The sequence below is a fragment of the Simochromis diagramma genome, unplaced genomic scaffold (genome assembly GCF_900408965.1).
Source record: "Simochromis diagramma unplaced genomic scaffold, fSimDia1.1 OVJJ01000343.1, whole genome shotgun sequence".
Lineage (NCBI taxonomy): Eukaryota > Metazoa > Chordata > Actinopteri > Cichliformes > Cichlidae > Simochromis > Simochromis diagramma.
The window spans coordinates 2616603-2641435 of record NW_024386831.1 but is presented as its reverse complement, the minus strand read 5'-3'; the positions used below and the strand labels follow the sequence as shown (position 1 = coordinate 2641435).

General features: G+C 37.6%; 1 protein-coding gene across 3 annotated transcripts in view; it reads left to right on the top strand.

Annotated features, from left to right (window-relative positions):
* LOC120730879 (inactive dipeptidyl peptidase 10-like) overlaps positions 1-24833 on the top strand; it is a 138797-nt gene that overhangs the window by 75281 nt on the left and 38683 nt on the right. For all 3 annotated transcript variants that reach the window (XM_040027448.1, XM_040027447.1, XM_040027449.1), the window contains exons 2-5: positions 1910-2021; positions 3043-3138; positions 17392-17486; positions 17782-17856. In XM_040027448.1, the coding sequence (XP_039883382.1) occupies positions 1910-2021; positions 3043-3138; positions 17392-17486; positions 17782-17856 (378 nt within the window). The remainder of the gene's footprint in view (positions 1-1909; positions 2022-3042; positions 3139-17391; positions 17487-17781; positions 17857-24833) is intronic.

Sequence of the window (24833 nt, the reverse complement as noted above, 5' to 3'; positions counted from 1 at the left end):
CCTCAGTTCCTTTGACACAAAGGCACCTGCTCTGATCCTTACACCTCTGATGAAGTCTCACAAGAGAATCAGAGATGAATCGAATCGGGACCTTGTGACTCGAAATCGAATCCATTATAGAAATCAGTGACTATACTCAGCCCTACTAGAGACATCTTAACTTTTAAATAACATATTTAAAATTACATAGTTTTACATACTTGTAAGCAGTCAGTATTTGCCTTAAACTGGAGCTTCATAAAGTGTTTCAAACCAGTATCAGTATGTTTCAGAGTGTGTGCAATACACACACTGTCCATTTCACACTTTGCCATTCCAATGGACTTGCAAGCTGCAGTAACAGCAGAGGGGCATATTTTATTTCAAACCAATATAAAAATAACAAAGGGAGAGCCTTTAAACAGACATTATTAACACATTCAGATGTAAATACATGTTAGCCACCAAGCGTAATTGTTTGTGGCACAGAACGACCCTGGAATGTACTTCATACCTTTGTTGGTCACTAGCAACATCTTGGCTTTTAATGTGTTGCTGATACCGCAACTTCTGCATGCATGTCCATTTCACGCTTTGGAGAGGCATGGTGGACTGGCGTGTCTACGCATGCACACTTTGCCATGATATGGGGTTGAGCAGTTAGCCGAAATTATTTGTTAACTTTTCTTGTCAAAGTTAATGGGTGGAATTTTACTTCTGTTCTGCTTAACCCAATTCAGCTTCTTCTGTAGCCTGTATTTTAGCAGGAACTACTCAATGAAATAAAGGAGGAACACAGTTCATCATTATTTTAAAACATGAAAGTCATTCAGTGTGTAAAAAATTTGAAGAACTTGAAAGCTTCTCAAAAACCTGTGATGAAACCAGCTCTCGTGAGGACCGCCCCAGGAAAGGAAGACCTGTCAGTTCATCAGCCTCAAAAATCATTAATTAATGGTCCTTCAAGATTAAAGCTCACATCAGTGCCTTGCAGAAATCCCATCTCTAGATGAAGTGTTGCAAAGCAACTGTGTGAATCATGCCTTCCCTATCAAATTGCTTTGCAGAACAAAAAGAAAAAACTACTGAGAGTGACTAACGAGAAAAGCTTTATTTGATCCAAGAAAGTGAAAATGAAGGGGGAAATCAGCATAAACACATTACATTAATAAACAACCATACATTCATAAACACATTGTACACATTAAAAAAATCTATCTCTGAAAACATAACACAGTAAGCATGATGTTTGTCATTGTGAATGTTTAATTTTTAGGTAGTGAGAAAGCAGATCCTTTAGTCTAGCCTTCTATGAGCATGTGACAAATTAATGACCTTCACAAGGTGCTGAATATGACTGGGATCCTCTGTGGTTCTTTTTACTTACTTTTTCTTACCAAGCATTGTATATCAAGTACTTTATTTTCATCCCCATCAGGTTCATTAAAACTACACCGAGTAGCTGAAAAGTAAGCAGTAATGTGCATAGTAAAAATAAAAGTGATGCAAGTGTTCAAGTGTTGCAGCCATGAGCACTGAGTAATTTCATATTGAAAGCAACGGTTTAGAAAGAGCTGAATAAAAACAATTAGAGCAGAAATTGTTCAGTTGTACCATGTTTTTCCTAAAAACATTTCCACCTTAATATGAATTCTGCTTTTAAGAAGGCTAGGTACAAACATTGGCCTTTATCTGACCTGAGCTCAGTGTGTTCTACCATTAATACTTTGCATGAACCATAACTTCCACGTAAGCATGTGTGGCTAAAAATTCAGCAAACCGCAGATGAGGAAGGTCTAATATATTTATCTCCTATATGTTACTATTTTATAGTATTATCATCATTATTTTCATGATCATAATTGTATTAATATGTCATTATGATTGATATTCTATTTCTATTTCTCTGATTTCTTTTCTTGTTGTGTAGAACGTAGGACCTATTGCAACAGACAGAAACTGGAAAGGCATTGGCATCTCTCTGCTGGTTATTGCAGTGGTGCTGTCACTCATCGGACTGTCCATTGTTCTGCTGTCAAAAGGTGAGACCCCATGTAGATGAGTCACATCTAGTTAATAAATTATCGTTGACTTTTGTCAACAATAAATTGTTTTATTTTCTCACATATAGGTTCATGTTATATTTAATTTTATATTTAATTTTGTAGTTTTGTGTAGGCATATGTTCTTAAAAAACAAATGCTAATCTCAAGGACTAGTCCCTCCCACATGCACATACAGTAAATAACATTTATTGAGCCAAATGCTCAGAATTGAAGCTTTGATTCAGCTGACATGGTGAAAAGTAGATAACCTTGATGTGGCTATCACTTTAGAATGTTTATGGGCTTTAAACATTTTGTAAAACAATCAGATAAATAAAACTCATTTTCTTATCAGATCTGCATGCACATTTACAAACACATGTAATGTACCCTTATCACTGCCTAACATGAGTGTATAGCTGCTGGGGCAAACGTTTGACTGGCACCTTAAAAATCAGTGAACAATGACAAATTAACATCACTTGTATGTTGTGCCAGGAGAATTAGCATTGACACTGCAAAAAAGTGGATATTTATTTAGTTTGTATTTAAGGATCAGTCTTGGCTACATTACAATAGTGTCTTTCCTAATTTGCATACTGTCTGCAAACTCCTGTTTTTCTGCCTTTATTAGCATATTTATTAATTCACTGCAGTGAATGTACACAGCACAGAAGACAATGACTGAGGTAATCACTCCAGGTTTTAATTGTTTATCTGGGAAAGTCTGAGAAAAAGGTTATGAAAAAAATTAAGAAAGGATTGTGGAAGACAACATCTGGAAGGGATTTACTGCCTGAGTTGTCACTCAGCAGAATTTTTTGCTTCCCAATCAGTTATGAAAAATGCTGTTTGTGCAAGTATGACTAAACATTATTTAATTATCTTTACGTCATCTTACATTTCCTCACTGCACTGAAGAAATTTAATTATAGATTTGTTTTTTAATTTAAACATCAAATTACCAAAAAATACTTAACAACTGTTTTGTTGTTGTTCTTTTTGACTTTCTTCTTAGATGATGGTGGTAAACCCTTTGGTACACCACTGACATTGGATGACCTTTTCGAAAAAACATTCCAAATACATGATCCTGATGCGAAGTGGATCAGTGGTGAGTATGTTAAAACACCAGAATTCAGACCCCAAGTCAATGCTGTAAAGACCTGAAGTTATCTGAAAAGTTCACTCTGTAATACTGTTTATGAAAGTTGACATGTTATTACAATAGTACAGGTTACCTTCTCAACAGAGTGAGCCATAAAAGTGCCCTGCATTCAGCGTGATTAGGGTTTACACTCTTGTTTTTCTTGAGTAGACGATGCCTTTTATTGCAAAATGGATTGCTATAACTCCTGACAAAGTGTCAGGTATTTTTAAAAGGCTTATTTAATTTTAGTGTTTGTTTTTTTTTCATTCTGCTCTTCCATTTTAATTGTTGTTCAGGTAGAAGACAATCAAATAAACTTGCATTCATCAGTCTGGTATTTCTTTTAGCAAAACAGATCCAGATTGAATTGAATGAAGTTTTTTTTTTTTTAAAGTGCCTTTCAAAGCAGAAGTCACAAAGTGCTTTACAATACAGAAAAAAACACAACAATTAAGATGGTATAAACTAAATAAAGGTAACCCTGAACAGGTGGAGCTTAAGTTCTTAAAGGTATCAATAGTGTCCACAGATTTTATGTTCAGTGGAAGTGAGTTCCAGGACTTGGGGCCACATCCTCAAAATCACATTGTCATTTTGCCTTTAACCAGGATCTTTAAGCATCAATCAGCAGACCTCATACATCCAGATGTTACGTACGATTTTTGTAGTAGCTCACTGATCTGACCATGGAAGGCTCTGAAAGTAACCGCCAAATTTTAAATTAAACCCTAAACTTTATGGGGAAACGGTGCAGTGAAGACAGCATTGTTTTCATACAGGATCTTTTAGGGTACCCGATGAGAAGAATCACAGCGGTATTCTGGATATTTGTAAATGATCCAGGGATGAATTCCTCAGGTAAAATGTGGCCTCACTGGGATGCTACAAAGAGAGTCTTTATCTTTATAAGGAGTCTTTAGTCAAGCTTGAATCTCTGTGCTGTAAACAGTTATTTACTTTGTAGCTGCTTAAACTAAATTACATTAGAACAACATAAAAGTGCTATATTTCCCATTTGTTACAATATAATTTCTAAAGCCCAGTAAAGTAAGGATGACAGGAAGTACAACTATGTCAAGTAAACCCTTAATAAGTATATTATGGCAAAAAGGGACATCATATAGGATGAGTTAGTTTTTTTATTATGGTATTTATATTCACTGAGACTGTATTTTAGCCATTTTTATATGTCTAACATATAAAAAAAGTCACTGAGAAATGCAGTCACTGTGAGATATATATATATATATATATATATACAGCATCTGCAAATGTATTTGCCCACTAGTCTCTTTGACCATTACTTTCACTCTTTATGATTGTAAATAACTGTGAGCCAGCTTGTCTCTTAAGCTGTTTTCATGTATGTACTCCTACAAACTTCAAGAGAATCAGGCAGCACACAGGATGACTACACACAAGGTGTGAATACATTGCACTATTACCTGGGCTCAGACATCACACAGACTTTGCATTAGGAAGCTGGCAGTAAAACACCATTTAACTAAGATGGACATTTGCATTCTCTCATCCACCCCCACTGGGTAATGTCGACATAATTTCAGGCTGCAGTGCATGAGTGAAAATAGCTTTCGCAGCACCTCAAGTATATTTAAGAAAGTTTCACTTTTAATTTATACATGTACATTCCAATAAGATTATAGTGTTGTGAATGTGACTGCTGTATTGCCTCTTGCAGGGTTCCAGTAACCTTATGAGCATATAGTACATGTAATGTAGTAGACCTGACTGCACTCTATTGAGTTAGTAATGTGTTAAAGCTGGAAAGACATACATCATATGTATAGCTTTTTAGCAAAGAGACGGCACATAAGCTGCAACAGAGAGCAGGCAGAAGACAGGGAGTAAATATCTTCCATCTATGTCACCTGTTCAACTCATTGAGTTATACCAGCACAGTGGTGAAACAAGGTAATCAGAGTTTATTACTGCCTCTAAGGACTTCAGACTGCTTTAAAACCTTTGCTCAAAACCTTATGGCACAGCTAAGCAAACAATTTCACTCTGGATACTCTAAGACTTTAAAGAGAGAGCAAAATAAAACTCCCCACCACAATCTTTATAATCCACCAAAGCTCTAATAATTTTTTTTTTTTTTTTTTTTTTTTTTAAATACACCAAGGTAAAAAGTTTATTATTGAAAAAACAAAAAACAAACAAGGTTAAACCCTCTCCGAGTCAGTACTAAGGTAAAATCTTCAGGATAAAGTAATAGTCATTCTGTCCTTCTTGTTCATTGGATCAAATTTCATCAGGAAATACTGGAAGAGTTTTTTAATCTTACAGCAGTGACTTTGGAAAACTTTATTACAACTGTTTGTTGGCTTCGTGATCATTCTTCAGCTGGTTCATTGGCAGTGCTGCCATCTCCTTCTCCATTTACAGCTGTAGCTTTGCCTCTGGACTTTGAAACAACATCTGCCCAGCTCACGTCACTTCTCAGGGCCGATGGGCTTGCAGGGACGTCCATCCTTCCATTTATTTCACCTGAGCTCGACTCCATCTCATCATTTACCGTTTTGACCTCATCAGAGGCCGCTTTGTCACCTTCTGCACTGGTTTTCTCCTTTTGCTCAGCTGGCTCAGTCACATGACCATTAGCTGAAACTTTCCCAGTGCTCTCCAGAGATCCTTCTACTTGTTGGTCCTGCTGGCACTTGCTTGTATCCTCTGCTGGGTTTCCCCCACCCTCTGGTTCCTTCCCACATCATATGTATAGCTTTTTAGCAAAGAGACGGCACATAAGCTGCAACAGAGAGCAGGCAGAAGACAGGGAGTAAATATCTTCCATCTATGTCACCTGTTCAACTCATTGAGTTATACCAGCACAGTGGTGAAACAAGGTAATCAGAGTTTATTACTGCCTCTAAGGACTTCAGACTGCTTTAAAACCTTTGCTCAAAACCTTATGGCACAGCTAAGCAAACAATTTCACTCTGGATACTCTAAGACTTTAAAGAGAGAGCAAAATAAAACTCCCCACCACAATCTTTATAATCCACCAAAGCTCTAATAATTTTGATAATCAAACTTGACCTGATGTTACAGTTTGTTTTTTTCCCCACGCAGTTATATTGTTTTTACATAAAGTATATACACGGCTAAGAAAATAACACTTTTTGATCAGAGTATAGCATCAACTCATTTAAACTTTAGGAATATAGATCTGATCAGTTAAGTGTCAGAGGTGTTTGTTAATTTGTTTCAGACACTTTTGCTGTGCCTCCCAGGAAAGTCTAATGAGCATGGATTGTTCAGCATGACCGGTTTGATAGTGAGTCAGTGATGGTCTGGGGAGGCATATCCATGGAGGCTGGGCAATGGCACTCTGACTGTCATTTTGTATCAAGATGAAATCATTGGACCAATTTGCAGATTGTATACTGGTGCAGTGGGTCTTTAGTTCCTTCTGGTGCATGACAATGCCCAGCCTCATGTGCTCAGAGTATGTAGGCAGTTCCTGGATGAAGGAATTGATAACATTGCCTACCTACCACACCAACCTGACCTAATCCACTAGAAAACCTTCTGGGACATTATTATTTTAGTCAATCCAGCTCCGCCAGGTTGCACACCAGAGTGTCCAGAAGCTCAGTGATCTTTGAATTCGATGCGGTCGTGTAACACACACTGCCACTGGACTATAGAGAGCAGTGGAGACATGTTCTCTGGATTGAGACATCACACTTCTCCATTTGGCAATGGATTTGTTAGATGCCAGGAGAATGATACGGGTCTGACTGCATTGTGTTAATTATAGTGTGGGGTTGTCTTTCAGGAACTTGGACTTCACAAACCTCACAAATGTGCTTCTTCCAGAATTTTCAAAAAATTGCCATAAACAATTACTGCTAACAATTCTAACCTTGTGGAAAGCCTTCCCAGAAGAGTTTCAATTGTTATAGCTGCACACGGTGGAGCTAACATCAAATTAAACCATGTGGATTAAGAATGGGAGGTTTATTTGAGTATGCTGTTTACAGTGTTGGGTAAGTTACTTTAAATTAGTAACTTAGTTACATTACTAGTTACTTCTATCAAAAGTAACTCAGTTACTTCAAGTTACTCGTTACTTTCAGAGTAACTAGTTACTAGGGAAATTAACTTTGGTTTTACTCAGAATTCTCTTGTTAATGTGCTGCTTCCGTAACTGGATACCCAGCAAGACTGCCAGTCTTCTAGCTTGCTTACTTGCCACAAGTGCACTGTGCCACCTACCAATAGAAAGGAAAAAATAATGTGCACATTTCCACGAGAGAAATCCCACGCCTGATTCTATCCTAGCCTGCTTTTTACATCCAACACAAAAACTGCAGTCGTGGTGCTTTCGATTGTACTCAGAACTCGGAAATTCTGCCTTCTGAATAGGAAGATGTAGGCAACACCAGACTGCAGATGAGCTGCATACAGGGCTGGACTGGGACAAAAAAAGCGTCCCGGGCATTTTGACTAGAGACCTGCCCACCATTATAGGAAAAATCATAAAGCCTTTGAATGAAAATAAACGCTGTTGTGACAGTGATGTACACTGTTTTGATGGTATATATGCATCAATCTATCAATCGTTTGTTGTAAGACTCAGATAATTATTTTTTTTTAAAGTGAGACATTTTAAATGAGAATAAGAAAGTATTTCCTTGTGCCCCCCTTTCCCTTTTAATGCCCTACATGGACCCCTGGCAACACTTTGCTAGACCCGCCCCTGCACAGTTACCAGCTGTCAGCTACTTAGAAAAGGATCCTGGTGTTATTTGTCTCTCAGAAACAGTTCATAACTTCTCTTCAACTCATTCATGTTAACTAAAAGGTAAACCTGTTTCTCCATCACCTGTTCAGCTCTGATGATTCAGTAAGGACATCTCCTGGTTTCATCTTCATGTTTCCCTCTCACCACATATTCAAACCGATATTATGACCAGCAGCTTTACAGCTGTGGCTCCAGCAAACATCAGCTGATACTAGAAATTAATATTAAAAAAATTCTAACAACAGCTGATCAAGCTTAAAAGTACTGCTGTTGTTTAGCGCGACATCCGCTGGTTTCCTCTTTCTGGCTCAAAGTGGACAATAAATAAACAAGAGAGAAAAGCCGATCAGCTGATCATTGATCAGTTTCATGATTGAAGTAGAAACAGGAGAGGGAGGGTGAGAGGATGAGAGAAGAAGAGGCAGCTGTGCAGCGTAAACACAGAATAACTCCAGCTTTATGTCTTTTTCATTGTAGCTGAAGTCCGGGACAAACTGTGTTCCTTTTCACCTCAATACGAAACGCGTAATATTTTCTCTGAATACGAGACGATTCCGTTTTTTACGGGACGGTTGGCAACTCTGATAATTAACCTTATGAACAAAATAAAGTTCAACATCAGTAACATAGCACCCACCCAGCTGTATAGAAACCCCGTCATGCTAGCTAGCACGCAGTACGAAAAAGTCAACACAACGAAAATAAACTCCACCTAAACTTGGTTCATATCTGACCCAGATGGACTGCAGGTTATAACTTCTTACCTGAAGTTCAGTTCACCTGACACTCTCGGACCAGCGGCCGCTTCGGGTCTCTCCTCTTGCCTCCCTTTTCCTTCATCCACCTGCTGGCTTCCAACACTTGCTAATGTTATTGAATCTGTGGAAGCTCCGCGATAGCCACCACACAAAGTAACGAATAACGAGCCTATCTAAATCCCAGTAACGAGTAACGCGTTCCTGGTTTTGGCATAATAACTAGTTACTGTGCTCGTTACCACAATAATAACGTAGTTACTGTAACGCGTTACTTAATAACGCGTTAGTCCCAACACTGGCTGTTTATCTGTATTTCTCAATAGATCAGGCTACAATAATAATGGATGTTTCTATAGCTTGTTATTGGCAAGAAATAACAAGCTATAGTTCATATCTGAGCTGCTTACTTACTGCGTCAAACCAAATCAGAGTTTTCCTCAGAACAGAATGAAGGCAATGTAATGTGTATTTAATTTTAGGATGTTCTTCTCTTTTCCTGTTTTCTTCCATTACCCACTTTACATGTGCTCAAACAGCCTGCAGTATAATTACTATGTGGTCTGCTTTAAATGACTGAAATAATAATTAGAGATATTGAAAACATGCCCTTGAAACCTTCTCCTTCTCCTTTTAATAATTTAAAAGTAAACTTTACTTCTCCAACACAAAGTGTTATCATCAGTGAATTTTGATTGGTTTATAGTCAACTACTGGAAATGAAACTCTTAAGTGACACTGGGAGAAATCTAATAGTTTTGTTTGTTTCTATAAAGAGGCCAAGATGCACTCTCCCTGCAGACTCACCATGAAAAACACATCAACACAAGTACCACTCATCATAATGGAAGGACTTTATTCTTTAGAGGCTCTCTGGTGAATGGTTTTACACCATATGTCAGTAGTGGTGCTTTCAAGCTGTCTGAGCTATCCTTTGTGTGACAGGACCACTGCGGTTGGCTCCTCTCGGTCATGCTTAGTTTTCTGCTCCTGAAAGTCGGACTGTACAAATCTATATGGTCCTCTCAAATACTGCCTGTCTTACATTCAGCAGAATAAAAGTCCCAGAGTAATCTTTGAGGAAGCCAACTTCCACTTCAAAATTGGCTTTTTTCAAAACATAGCTTTCTTTGTAAAAGGACACAGAACTCAATGAGAACTTTGTAGAACTAGTTTCTGAAAGTAGTTTTACAACTAAAACTGAAATGAACTGATACGTTTTGTTTGAGGCAGACATATTATATTATAACAATATAATATGTGTCTGCAATGTGTTAATTTTCATGAGATTATAAGTGATTTGGAACAATACACATTTACCAATCACACCTGTTTAACCGCTTGTCTATGCAAAGATCTAATCAGCCAATCAGAGCAGCACCAACTCAGCACATTTAGGCTTGCAGACATGGTCAGGACTGCTAAAGTTTAAATCAAGCATCAGAATGGGGAAGAAAGGTGGCTAAGTGGCTTTGAACGTGAATTGGTTGTTGGTGCTAAAAAGAGCTCGAGTATTTCAAAAACTGTTTATCCCCCATTACACCACCTCTATTCAAACTAGAGGCGGTGTAATGGGGGATATTTCTGTGGCACATTTAAGTAAGGATCGTTTAAACACCACAGAGTATTGTTGCTCACCATGTCCATCCATTTATGACCACAATATGACCCATCTTCTGATGGCTGCTTTCAGCAGGGTAACATTTTATGTGACGAAGGTCAAATCATCTCAAATTGACCCCATAGCCTCCAGATCTCAATCCAATGGAGCACCTGTAGGATGTGGTGTAATGTGAGAACTCAGAGTATGGATGTGTAGCCATGGTGCTAGCTAGGCATAAATAATAAAGTGGTTGGGGGATGTATATATTCTGTTAATTAAGTGCTGATTTCATCATAAACACCTCATGCATTTACATTATCACCACAAGACATGACAGCTTCTCCACAATGAAATGCATGTCAACCTTTTGCCCAGGCTCAAAAAGAACACCCAATTATTGACTTATTGGCATCAAATCAGGGATAAAGATTTTATACACACTAGTAAAGGCAAAAATAAAATCATGTTTAGAAGAATATTAAATGAAGCATATCAAATGCAGGTAAAAAGAGGGATAAAGTATATTCTTAAAGACACCAAAAAGCTCTGCCAGACAGAGAGAAAAACAAGTCTCTGGTCTCTCTCTCAGTTGCTTCACTGTGTTCTTGAAATGCATAATAAACACTCTGCCAAGGGCTCTTTAAGTCTTTACTCATTCATTACTAGGTCCACTTCGATCAGAAAGGTACAACAAGACAAACTTTTATTGCTCCAAAGCACCAAATGTTCATATTATATCTGCAGGGTTCTGACAGGGTTATTGTTTAATACGAATGGCTCTGCAGTGCTCCGCCAGTGCTGAGACTTTCTGACCGCCAACTTACTTTCACCAACTGATTCAAATTTTTCAAGGCTTATCTCCAGTAAACCGTAACAGCGAGTGTTTCCAATTGTGAATATCGGCAGCTGCTACAAGGACCTCAAGAACATTCAGAATGTGATGCACTGAATCAACACTCCATAAAACCGAGGAGGAGTATAAGGTGGATCACAATAATCAATCACAGGCAGAAATGTTGCTTCCACATGTTCTTGTGGAATTATCTGCTTCTGCACTCAGGGGTTAATGGAAAACAAAGTAAAGCTAAAAGACGGAAACATTTTGCATTCTTCTAACGTCTTTGCCATCAACTTTAAAAGGTGTTTAATGCTGACTGAGAGCCTAGACAGATATGCTGTGTAATGTTAGCTTACCTATTTATTTGACAATACCAGTCGTTGTCAACTTGGCAGTGCCTAGAATTAAAGATGGTCAAAGTAAATGTGGTTTAATACTACAGGTAACAGAATTCTGGAGACAGCCATGTCATTTTGTGGAAGATGTCAGAATAATTGGCCATTTTTTTTTTTGCTCATTCTGTGAGCCAGCGTGTCTTTCATTGTGCCTTGCTGTTCACAGACTGGCACTCTGTGCAGTGTAAAAAGATCAAAATCAAAGCTGGTAACCGTCTGGGAAGTTAAGAGGTGTACAGCCTGTCACCTGCTGCTCTTCATTTAACCACTTGCAGTGGCTGCTCCTTTTTTTTCCCCATTACTCCCTGTGATATTTCAAAATGACCTGTTGTGGAATAATGCTAACGATGACACTGTTGTGTTTTTTCCAGTGCAACCTTATAACCGAATGTGGAAAAGTCACCAAAACAGAAATCTTTTTTTTTTTCTTCATGAAGACAGATGTTTTCAGTGCATCTCAAAAGGAAGTGTATTCGTCAAAAGCACTGTTTTATGCAGAGAAAGCAGGGAGATATCACCATGGCAACCAAGAAAAGCTTTAAAATATGTGGCAAAGGTTGCATTTCAACCCAAATCATGACATTTTTTAAAATTTCAACCAGATATTTATAATGTTTAAACTTAAGAAAGTCAATGCCTATACTTAGTAAAGCAATACATTTTTTTAACTTATGATGTAGTAAAATTTATGCAACTGCTGTGACGTGTATGACACAAGTATGAGCCTCTGGTGCGATTTGTTTCAACACCAACCCCAAACCTCCAACCTCCAAATTTTTGTCTTTTAAAAGTGGAAAATATTTACTTTCTGTGCATGGACACAAATCAGATCAAACTGAAAGTCAGCTCATAACTGACCAGTTATACAGTTATAATGTGAAACTGCAGCAAGAATTATGCATTAGAAATAACTTAATACAATTTTTTTTTTTTTCACAATAACGTTGCCAGTGTCATGGTTTCAGTTAATGATCAAGTGAAAACCTGTTTTAAGACACCACATGAAATGGAGCGACAGTTACTAAAATTAAAAAACTTTTGTTTTCAACCTCATAATGAACAAGAAACAAATCAGATGGAGTCCACGGTCCAAAAGTATAAAATAAATTCAAAAGATGGTACAAAAACCAAATATCTTGAGACTAAATACACACAGCAACAATCCTGAAAAAGGTGAAATCTAAACAACAATAAAGGGTGAAATATGGAAGGAGGTAGAAGAAAACAGAAAGACCAAACAGGGACTAATCTTTGAAAATTAAGCAAGAAGTAAAATGAATCAAGAAGCAAGGGACCAAGAATCAAGAAGCCACACACAATAAAATGCAGACAGGGAAAACAAATGGCTCATAAAACAGGAAACCATGGGAAGAGAAAACTTTACAACAATAATGAGAGAGGATTATAAGGACTAACAGCCACTAACATCCAGATCACAATACTGGAAATAGATAAATACTGTACTGTGCTGTGTCAGTGTATGATAGGTTCACCATTGTGTTATCTCATTTGCTGACAGATAGTGACATTATTTAAACAAGAAATCTTCAAAATTGGCACTTTAAGCACTCTGAAGCACACGTCCCCTACCTTGCTATTACTTGCAAACAACTGACAACATCTCAGTCTAATAAACAACAGTGACAGAGCACAAACTGAGTTCTTCCCAGATGTTGACACATTTTAAAAGAAATGCCAAAAAAAGTTCAGACTTTTATTTGGAGTATGAGCAAAGCTCTGAAATCCCAGAATCTTGTGTCATTAGATGCACTAGTCCCTGTGTGGCAAATACTGACATCTCTCAAACTCTGTGCCTCCAGTTTAACCGAAGAGCAACGAAGCAGAAAGAAGCATTTGAGAAATTGATTATTTGTTTAATTGGCAACTATTTTAATTAATCTCTGAAGTCCCATTTTCTGGTTTCATGCTTCTCAAGCACGAGGATTTGCTGCTTGTAAATATCTTTGATTTTTTGACAACAACAACAACAAAAATGCAGTTTATGTAAAGTTATAGATCCTATGATTAGTTGGCTAATTTGAGAAAGGTTAAATTAAGTGACAATGAAAATAATCATTGGTTGCAGCCCTGACATTCATTCATTTAACCTTTAAAATAAATCTCGCTCCTCAATTGATCAGTTGCGATCGACAAGGACATCAGTGTTTGGTGAAAGTACTGCAATGTGAAACATTAATATTTTCTGTTATATTTACTTTGGGAGCTATAAATGACTTTTTGTCAGTTTTGAAACAGTATCAGCAGTGGGTACTTCCTTAATTCTTGTCCTCCACCTAAAAGTGGCAAGTCATTGAATAGTTGAGACACTTTAATCACATCTGAGATTACATGTTGCCGTTATCCCCGAAGCAATTTCTCAAGGAATTGTCCTCAACTCAGGAGGACACCAGCCCTATTTTTCCAATTACCTCTGCTTTAAAATGTTTTTTATAACCAGTAATTTGCTCCACGTGCTGCATATAAAATATGAAGGAAAAAAATGGATTGTGGTTTGTTTTACTGTGGGTAGGAGTTTCTAAATGACAAGAGCCCTTTTGAGGATTTGCTTGCCTGTTGAAAACAAGCAATCCATCTGTATTTCATATTTATTTTCCTGTCATTATACTCTAAAGTGTTTTGAGTGTTTGAAAGTCAACGGCTTTCTTGACTGAGATTGATGCCTCCGAGCTTATTCGTTGACATTTACATGAGACAGGGGCCCTGGAATGATTCAGACCTGTCAAATGCATTAATGGAATTCCAGCCTCCGTGGACTGTAATGCTGGTTTGGGATTAGATGAGAGTTATTGCAGGAACTCCTGTTATTGTTTCTACTGTTGAAAACTGAGTTTTTTTTAGACAGGCCGTACTAAATAAGTGTTTCTTGTTGTTTTTCACTCCTCCTCTCTTCAGGGGAAACACTTGCACCTATCCATTTTACACACACTTGTTTCTTTGCTGTGTTATTTTGTTTACTCGAGAAACTTAAGGAAAGTTTTTTCGGGATGTTTGCTTGTGTGACTTTTGTGTTTTTTTTTTTTATTTGGGTTTTTGGAGACCGGAAACATTTGCCTGGAAAGCACAGTGGGTCACCTACTGTTGTTTTAAATGTTCTGTATAAATAAAACTGCCTTGACTGGACTTATCTGTTTAATGTCTACCAGGAATTCTAAACTTTTGGTCTTTACACATGGTCGGTGGTTGAAGTGCTTATCCTTGGACTGAGGTGTTATTTTCATGCCAAAAGCCATTACAAATAACATTAACAGTAGATGCTTTGCAATCAACATTTTACTTTCCTTTCAGATTGTTGTAACGGATTCCTAAAATGACACAAGTGTTTCCTCTCATGTAGCAATACAGATTTATTGTTGGTCACTTGCATTTTGATCTTCTTTTTTTGTTGATGATTGCATTTATTTTCTGTTCTTGAGTAGTTTTAGGTCCTGCTCCAGAGTACGCTGTCAACAAGTATAAAATCACCACCAATCACTGATCAATCAGTTCTCAAGAAAATAGCGTCACTATTCCCAGATGATCCATTATACTCTGTCAGCACGTGGATCTAAACATTTTCAGTAGCATGTCTTTGTCTTTTGCTGAGGAGCACCAGTACTAAATATAAATTCTTAGACACAATTATATTCCTTTCATTGTTTTTTTTTTTAACTGGCAGCTAATAATTCCACAAAAGTTTGATTATTCTGTACACATTATGATCCTAAAACAGAGTTCCTATTTGTACTTCTGGATCTTAAACCAAATTTACATGCAGGTTATCCTTCATTTAGATTCTGCTTTTACATTTATTTTTGTTCTGACTGTCAAACACCACCGAGTTTTCAACAGAAGGAAAGAAAACTAAAACTGTCTGTTAAAGAGTGTTTTAATAAAATAAATTCAATCCTCAATTCATCTCATTCTCCTGTGGATTAATGCATTCCTACACCGCTTTTAATACTAAATTACTCAACAGTGCTTTTCCTCCCTCCCACTCACTCATACTATTGCTTTGTCTGCAGCAGATGTGTTGCTTTCAGCCTATTTATATTTTTCTCATAATATAATTTATCTCTCTTTATAACATGAGATTATTTGCCGCCAGGACACTTATTCAGAATTGTGATTGATCAGATGCTGCCAGTGTCACCCCTTTCACAAGAACACACAGGGGAAATCCAGGGTTAACTTAGTGAGATGATATCTAGCTTCAAGTGACCAGTAACCCTGACTGGCAGTGTTAAGTAGATGAATCCTGATAACACAAAGATACATTCGTCACTCACTTCATGGTACAGGCCTCAGATGAGAGTACGCTACCCTTTCTCAAACCAGTATACATAGTTTTACTTACCTAAATAATCACTTAGGTTGTGGGACAAATGTGTATTCTATTGTAGAATCTAGCACTTCTCATTCTCAGTGTTTTAGCTGCTTGCTCTAATTTTTGCTGTTAGTTTGCAACTTTGAAAAAACATTTTTTCCAACTTGGGTGAGTGGATGTGTGGGGGTTGGAACTGTATTTTGCTGCACGAAAATGTAGCCCCGTAATATTTTCTGGAGTCAAAAGGTGAGAAGTTCAACTGTTGCAGTTCATCAGGAACAAAATGATCATCTGCTGACCAGTTTTACTTTGAAGAAACTAATTTTACCTTGAGCACCTTGAAAAATGAATTTTAACCTTTTCTGCCTCTGGATTTTATAAAACAACTTTCAACAAATGAGACTACAGCTTCAGAAAAATTCAAATATGTGTTTTAAAATCCACACATAATATGAGCAGTACATCTGGCAAGACTGAAAACTCCATGGGAGAAAACAAGAAGACATCTCCAGTTTTTACTTTATTTGCAAAGATATGGTCAACATAAGCAACCTTGGAATGGTATCAATTCCCACTAAAAGTTCCTGCATCTAGAAAAAACAGGACAAAGATGAGGAACAGCAACAGACAATCGAGTACAGGCAAAGGGAGCAATGCATACATAACTGGCTAGTAGCAGAACAAAGAACAGGTGGAAACAGTCAAATACAAGCAAATACAATAAAGACAGAGACACTTACTAAGAAAGGAAACAAGAAACACAAAGTAAAACCAAAACATAGCTCATCAGAAATCTAAAATTTCTAAACTATAAAAAGAAGACAGAAAGACTAACACAAGACATGAGAATAAAGACGGGAGAACACAGAAGGTAAAGGAAGAAAACAGCACAAAGAAATAAGGAGATAACAAAAGTAATAGAAACCACAGCGAGCCTAATCCACAAACAAATAGCCGGTTCCAATACCCATCTGACACGGAGGTGCAGATGAGAGCGTTTCTGAAGTATGCAATCTTAAATTATATAAATAATGCAAACTTTCAGGACCACATCACAAATTCATGTGGCTGAGGTTGCCACGGCAACATTAAAAATAAACACAGTCAGCTGCAGTCGAAACTGCATGTGTTTTAAACAGACCTCTTCTGTCCAGAGGGGAAAAAACCCCACTTCCAATTAAATAATATTTTGTCCATTAAGAGATTGTGTTCATTGGGAATTGTGAAAGAAGAAAATATTTTGAATCTTGATTTTTATTATATTATTATTATTATTATTATTATTGTTATTGTTATTGTTATAGCAATAATAGGTGATGGTTTTATGTTTTTTTAAATAAATATCATTGTTACTGATAGGAGAAGAACTTGATTGCCTTTTCATGCTTGTGACTTTTGTTTTTATTCATGTAATCTATGTGTAGGTTTCCCGGTTTATGTTCAGTACGTGACCATTGAAAAACAGGTTGAAAAACTCAAATCTGTTTACATACAAACATTGCATATCAATTTAATGCCTCTATCTGTCCTACAGAGGATGAAATAATCTTTCAAAGCTGGGATGGAGACGTTTTCAAAGTCAACACACGCACCAACGAGACAGACCTTCTGTTGAAAAATACAACATTTGTAAGTAAGAAATGAAAATTAAAAATCTCAATGACATATTTTGTCAGTATTGTGATGCAAGACTTTTTTGTGGGTTGCAACATCTTGGAAAGAGCAGCCGTTGTGACCCAGCTCAGGCCACTCACGTTTTGCTGTAACTCCATGCACTGATCTATCAGAGTGTGTATGTTGCTGCATCAAGACACGACTAGTTTGAAAAGTGTAGGTGTTCAGCAACCTGTGAAAAGGCTCATTGTGAAAACAACAGCAGCAACTAAAAACTCACACTCTTCTCGTATTCTTGTTCTTCCCACAGGCGACTTTTAAAGCGTCAAAGTTCGCAGTTTCTCCAGATCTGAATTTTGTCCTTTTGGGATATGATGTCAAGCAGGTGAGAAGCTCTTAATATTCCCGTTGCATACATTCACTGGTGTTTGGCTTGAGGCTGCTTATACTGGAGGTTTGCAGTTCATGAACCATGAACTGCAAACTGTGGAGATATCGTTTTGTTCAGTAAGTCAACACAGAGCTGGCATGATGGTATAACTTTAAGGCATATAGTCAATAAATTAGCAGGTTTGATTTGTGAGAATATAACATATTCAGCCATGAAAACTACTAATTACGCAATGCAAAAGTGATGTGTAAACACATAAAAAAGAGGCGATTGAAGAAGAAAACGCTCAGAGGACCTCATGGAAAGGTCCCAGGATCTTTGGCCTATTGAAGTGTAACTAACAGAGGGTTCAGGGGTCTCTGTTCCAACCTTAACTATAAGCTTTATCTAAAATGAAAGTTTTATACAAAGTCTTAAAAATAGAGAGGGTGTCTGTCTCTCATATCCAAACTGGGAGCTTTGGATTAGAAATTCTAACAACCACTGTAAAACACTCTATTGTGACAATATGATAGTATGAGGTCTTTAAGATATGATAGGGACTTATTCAATTCAATTCAATTCAATTTTATTTATATAGCACCAAATCACAACAGCAGTCACCTCAAGGCGCTTTATATTGTACAGTAGATCGTACAATAATAGATACAGAGAAAAACCCAACAATCATATGACCCCCTACGAGCAAGCGCTTTGGCGACAGTGGGAAGGAAAAACTCCCTTTTCACAGGAAGAAACCGCCAGCAGAACCAGGCTTAGGGAGGGGCGGGGCCATCTGCTGCGACCAGTTGGGGTGAGAGAAGGAAAACAGGACAAAGGTGTCTGTCTCCTTAATCCAAACTGGAAGCTGGTTCCACTGAAAAAGGGCCGGAAAACTGAAGGCTCTCCCTCCCATTCTACTTTTAAATGGTAATGGTAAATGGCCTGCATTTGTATAGCGCTCTTTCTAGTCCCTAAGGACCCCAAAGCGCTTCACACTACATTCAGTCATTCACCCATTCACACACACATTCACACACTGGCGATGGCAAGCTACATTGTAGCCACAGCTGCCCTGGGGCGCACTGACAGAGGCGAGGCTGCCGGACACTGGCGCCACCGGGCCCTCTGACCACCACCAATACTCTAGGAACAACAAGTAGGCCTGCAGAGCGAGAGCGAAATGCTCTAATAGGGTGATATGGTACTACAAGGTCATTAAGATAAGATGGGGCCTGATTATTTAAGGCCTTGTATGTGAGGAGCAGGACTTTGAATTCAATTCTGAATTTAACAGGAAGCCAATGAAGGGAAGCCAAAACAGGAGAAATCTGCTCTCTCTTTCTGGTCCCTGTCAGGACTCTTGCTGCAGCATTTTGGATTAATTGAAGGCTTTTCAGGGAGTTTTTAGGACATCCTGATAATAATGAATTACAGTAGTCCAGCCTGAAAGTAATAAATGCATGATCTTGTTTTTCAGCGTCACTCTGAGACAGGATATTTCTAACTTTAGAGATGTTGCGCAAATGGAAGAAAGCAGTCTTACATATTTGTTTAATATGTGCATTGAAGAACATGTCTTGGTCAAAAATCACACCGAGGTTCCTCACAGTGTTACTGGAGGCCAAGGTAATGCCATCCAGAGTAAGAATCTGCTTAGATACCATATTTCTAAGATTTTCAGGGCCGAGTACAATAACCTCAGTTTTATCTGAATTAAGAAGCAGAAAGTTAGCGGCCATCCAGGTCTTTATGTCTTTAAGACATTCCTGCAGTTTAACTAATTAGTGTGTGTTATCTGGCTTCATGGATAGATAGAGCTGGGTGAAGAAAGAAGCTCATTTGTAACCTTCACTAAAGCTGTTTCTGCGCTGTGATGAGCTCTGAAACCTGACTGAAACTCTTCAAAGAAGCCATTCCTCTGCAGATGATCTGTTAGCTGTTTGACAACTACTCTTTCAAGGATTTTTGATATGAAAGGAAGGTTGGAGATTGGCCTATAATTAGCTAAGACAGCTGGGTCTAGAGATGGCTTTTTAAGTAACAGTAACTACAGCCAGCTTGAAGGCCTGTGGTACATAGCCGATTATTAGAGATGAGTTGATCATCTTTAAGATTGAAGCATTAATTAATGGCAGGACTTCTTTGAGCAGTTTTGTAGGAATGGGGTCTAAAAGACACGTTGATGGTTTGGAGGAAGTAATTATTGAAGTTAACTCAGAAAGATCACATGTTATTCATGAATTGAGTCCCTGGACCAAGAAACATATCTGAATGCAGATTAATTTGTAATATCTTTTTGAGAATCAAAAAACCAAAATATTTCTCCAAAATTTTCCTGTTTCAGTATGCCTTGTAGATTGATTCCAATTTCCAAAATGATCGCTTCTAAACTGGTGTAAGCTCCATCTCCACCTCACCTCCTTTTACATAATAATTTTAAAAATCAGACACAAAAAACCAAAACAGACAGAACAGTCACATCAGTTTCTTTGCAGGGATAATACACTCATGAGTCAGCCATAAATTCCATGTATGCATGGCATGTAGTGTCTGCTCAAAACCCTGTGTCTGAATATCACCTATAAAAAGATAAATGCTCCAAATCCACAGTATTTCAGTGTTCCTCATTTTTGTTGCTGTGGCTGTGCAGCGTGTTCTGCTCACCTGGTTGTGTTCGAGAACAGGCCGTTTTGTTGGAAAACCTCTAAGTAAAAATGCTCATGCAAAACTTAAATTTAAAAACCAGGCATATGAATTATTGAATTATACTACCAACATCCAAACAACATACCTTTACTTTTTCACCCCACTGTAGCTAACCCAAGAAAACCCAGAAAATCATTATTCAGACCATGCAGCACAAAGACCTCCTCACCATCTTTTGAAAATAAAAAGGCTATTTGTGTCATATGTTAGTATCAGAGCCACTATCACCAAGGACCTGAAATGTATAGAAACTGTCAGATTTCTTTTTTTCTTTAGATTCCTTTCATTTAATCAACAAACAGAGTCTACCTGATGCTTTCATTCAAACACACTGTCATAGAATTAAACATAAAGAAAGAGCCAAGGCTGTTCTCAAGCGTAAACATGCACCCAGTGTTTAATTGCCTAAACTATAAACATATACCTAAGAAAGAGAAAATTAAGGGTCATGGTTATTGGGCACCCATTTGATTTCACTATCATCAAATGCTTGTTAGAGTAGAAACCTGAAGCTCAGTCCTTGAAAATGTCTCATGGAGGACAATGAATGACTAACAGTGAGGTACAGATTTATCAGCACAATGAGAGATGTTGAAAGGAACGAAAAAAGAACACACAATTATCATTATTATTATTATAAGTCTAAAACAGCAACAAATGTTATGGGGATTTTGGCTTTCTTCCCTTTTCTTTTCTTGTTTTTACAAAGTGGAAAGAAAAAGTCAAACAAAGGGAAAAAGTCAGTCACCAGTAAATGTACTGATGAACATGACTGCATTACTAATTGTAGCCATCTGGATTTACCATAGAACTGCTCATCACATTAGTCCTCTCCTCAGATTCTGAGACACACAGCTGGACTCCTTAGTTCTTCAGTCAAGGACTTCCAGCCAGACTCCAAGCTCTTGAGCAGGCTCCTTAAGCCTGACAGGTCTCAAGAGTGAGACCCGGCTAGCTTACAGTATATGACTAGCTGGAAACGAACTAAATATGCATCCCTGCACTTGAGGGCCTTGGAAGGGGTTGGCCACCATTCTTGGCTCTCTGCAATCAAGGCAGAGTGCCCACAAAAGCAGATACTTTATTTAGCCATAAATGATTTCCATACAGAATCTGCACATTTGTGAGTCTCTTCATCACCCTCCTCAAGCTCCTTATATTCCCTGACCAAATTCTGGACATGCCAATTATAATATTTGTATAGTCTATGTAAATATGTGCCAAGTGACCTTTTGCCAGGCATTGCAAGCAAATATTGTGTGGTGCAGCAGCAACAGCAGAAGAGTAATTATTTGAGCTGTGAATGTTTTTAATTTGGCTGACTTCAGTATAAATTTTTTTATGATTAGATGCCATGGAGATGGCACTTTGGGTACCATGAAGTCAGAAGTGAATTGTGACATATTTGAATTAAAACTATAATCTGATATTTAGGATCCCCTTATACTGGTATCATTACTAAACAAAGGCAAAGGTGTCATTAACCCTCCGGTTGTGTTCACCCCACCCCCTTACTTTAGTGTTCCCTGTCAAAATCGACTGGTCAGTTTTAACACCTCTTAAATTAACATAAGAAACATTTTTCAACACCAAATTCAGTTCAGTGGGTGGGTCAATGGGTCGTTCAGTGGGACATTCAGTGCGTTGTTCAGTAAATGTAGGTCTTTCATCAGGTTCACCTTCCAGCAGGACAACGACCCTAAACATAACCCAAACACAAAACATATCCATGTGTTAGAATGGCTCAGTCAAAGTCCAGGTCTAAATCCAATCGAGAATCTGTGGCAAGATCTGAAAACTGCTGTTCACAAACGCTGTCCATCTAATCTGACTGAGCTGGAGCTGTTTCGCAAAGAAGAATGGGCAAGGATTTCAGTCTCTAGATGTGCAAAGCTGGTAGAGACAGACCCTAAAAGACTGGCAGCTGTAATTGCAGCAAAAGGTGGTTCTACAAAGTACTGACTCAGGGGGCTGAATAATTACGCACACCCCACTTTTCAGTTATTTATTTGTAAAAAATGTTTGGAATCATGTATGATTTTCGTTCCACTTCTCACGTGTACACCACTTTGTATTGGTCTTTCACATAGAATTCCAATAAAATTGATTCATGTTTGTGGCTGTAAAGTGACAAAATGTGGAAAAGTTCAAGGGGGCCAAATACTTTTGCAAGCCACTGTATCTCAATTAAATTGTTTGTGGCATTTAAACTAAACTAAAAACAGAATGGAATGCAAACAACCAAGTAAGAAATGCAACGTAAATCTGCTTTTTGACATTTAAGCTGGAAAATTTCAAAATATCTTGCCTCAAGCACATTTTATTATCTGTGATATTTAGATTGTTAATTGCAGCAGGATAATTATAGTCTAACATACAAAACAAATCACGATCTTGTACGAATTGACTAAATATTACAATGATCTTCACAGCTAATTCTGATTACTGTTATTGTTATTTGTTCGTTATTTGTAATTGTTATTTATAATATCCCATATATGAATAAGAGGTTGGAGTCTGTGTCCATGTTGTAAACATTAAAGTTTATAGAAAAAAAATGATAACATACATCCGACTCTTAAATCTGCGACAAAATTGTAAGAGTTGACTTTGGGTGAAAATCTGTGTACAGATACAAAGAAGAAAACTGTAAAGCTCTCAGAGTTCCCACACTGTGCAGCTGAAGTTACAGCTATGAATTTTAATTACTGTTCTTCAAAGTGTTATAGAATCTGATTAAACCCACCTGAACTTGTGTGATTATCATCTTGAAAATGTAAGATCTACGTTTCTGGACTTGCTGCTGAGATAAATTCAACTGAACCATCTGCCCTCTGATTGAGTTTGATTCTGGCTTGTGTTACTGTTTAACCACACCCATGTGTGCAGATTGGGTCATAATGTGCTCCTGTACCTTGACTTCCAAACGGAGTGTGGGTGTCAGTGTCACTGATGCAAAGAAGAAAACTGTGCGTTACATTTGAATCTCTTTTCTGCACATGCACAAAGAGGAGATATATTTTTTCATTTTTACAACAGCTTCTTCTCTGTAGCAGTGAAAGCTTATTGTATGATATTAAAGAACAGATAACTAAAAAAAGCAAAGCTGAAATAACAATAAAAAATAATAGCTTTATTATAATACAACAGATTTATTTCCTGCTAGAGGAAATTTATAATTTTAAAACGAACGTGGATAAATTTCAACATCAGTAAGGCCCACAAATCTTTTCCACTATGCTTAACCTTTGTCTTACAGTGGTGCTTGACACACCACAAAACATAGTGTAATGGCACATTGGGGCCGGCACACTTAACCCAAAGAGCAATCATTACCTACCCTCTCCAAATCATTTTAGTGCCTAAAACTAACCAGCAAGAGAAAGTAAAAATAGAAAGGGATGAAAAGGAAAAAAAAAAATCAACACTCTCAGCATGTTCTGGCAACCTGTCAGCTCAGTTAAAGGTGCAGGTCTGCCACCTCACACGAAGAGTCAAGCAACACCCGATATATAAGGAAAACATTATCATTTGAGGTGAGAGGAATAATGTCCGACTCCCACATGTCCTTCACTGTGAATACAGATGCAAACACCCCCTCAACACTCAGTCCATAACTGCAACAAACAAACGTGCCAGTGTATGTTTGACTCTGCTGTTTAGTATAGTGACTGCAAGCATGTGCAATACTGCATGTATGCAGTATTGCTTATTGACTGATTATGTACTGTATTCTTTTGGATGCTTAGATTTTTTTGTTTCTGCTCAGCAGTTTATCTCCAATGCACATTTCGCTCTGCTGATACCAAAAAATGATGGCAACCCTTCCTTTCACAGCCTCTGAATAACTATTTGCTTCATAAATATATGTAAATAATAGCATCTTGTTAGGCAATTACTACTGTAATAAGAAGGCAGATCTGGAATGGAATGGAAACACAAGCACTGTATACTTGTGACCAGGTTAGTAACTCCTGTTTAGTTACTTCCTACAAATGTAGGCATCCAGTTCTAGAAAGTTCCTCCCCTGTTACCAACATCTATATACAATATATTCTCTTCCTGAGTTTAGTTACTAGCCGCTATAATGATAACGGTAATGAGATTTTCAGGTAGCTCCCCAATAATACATTAAATTTTACCTCATATTTACTAGGTAACTTGTTCCTGTTAACTCAGTTAGTGATACCATGACAATGGAAGCACTTAATGCAGCAGCAGATGGAGCTCCTAATCAAATTTAAATAATGTTTTTTGCACAATCTTTTAACATTACCATTAAA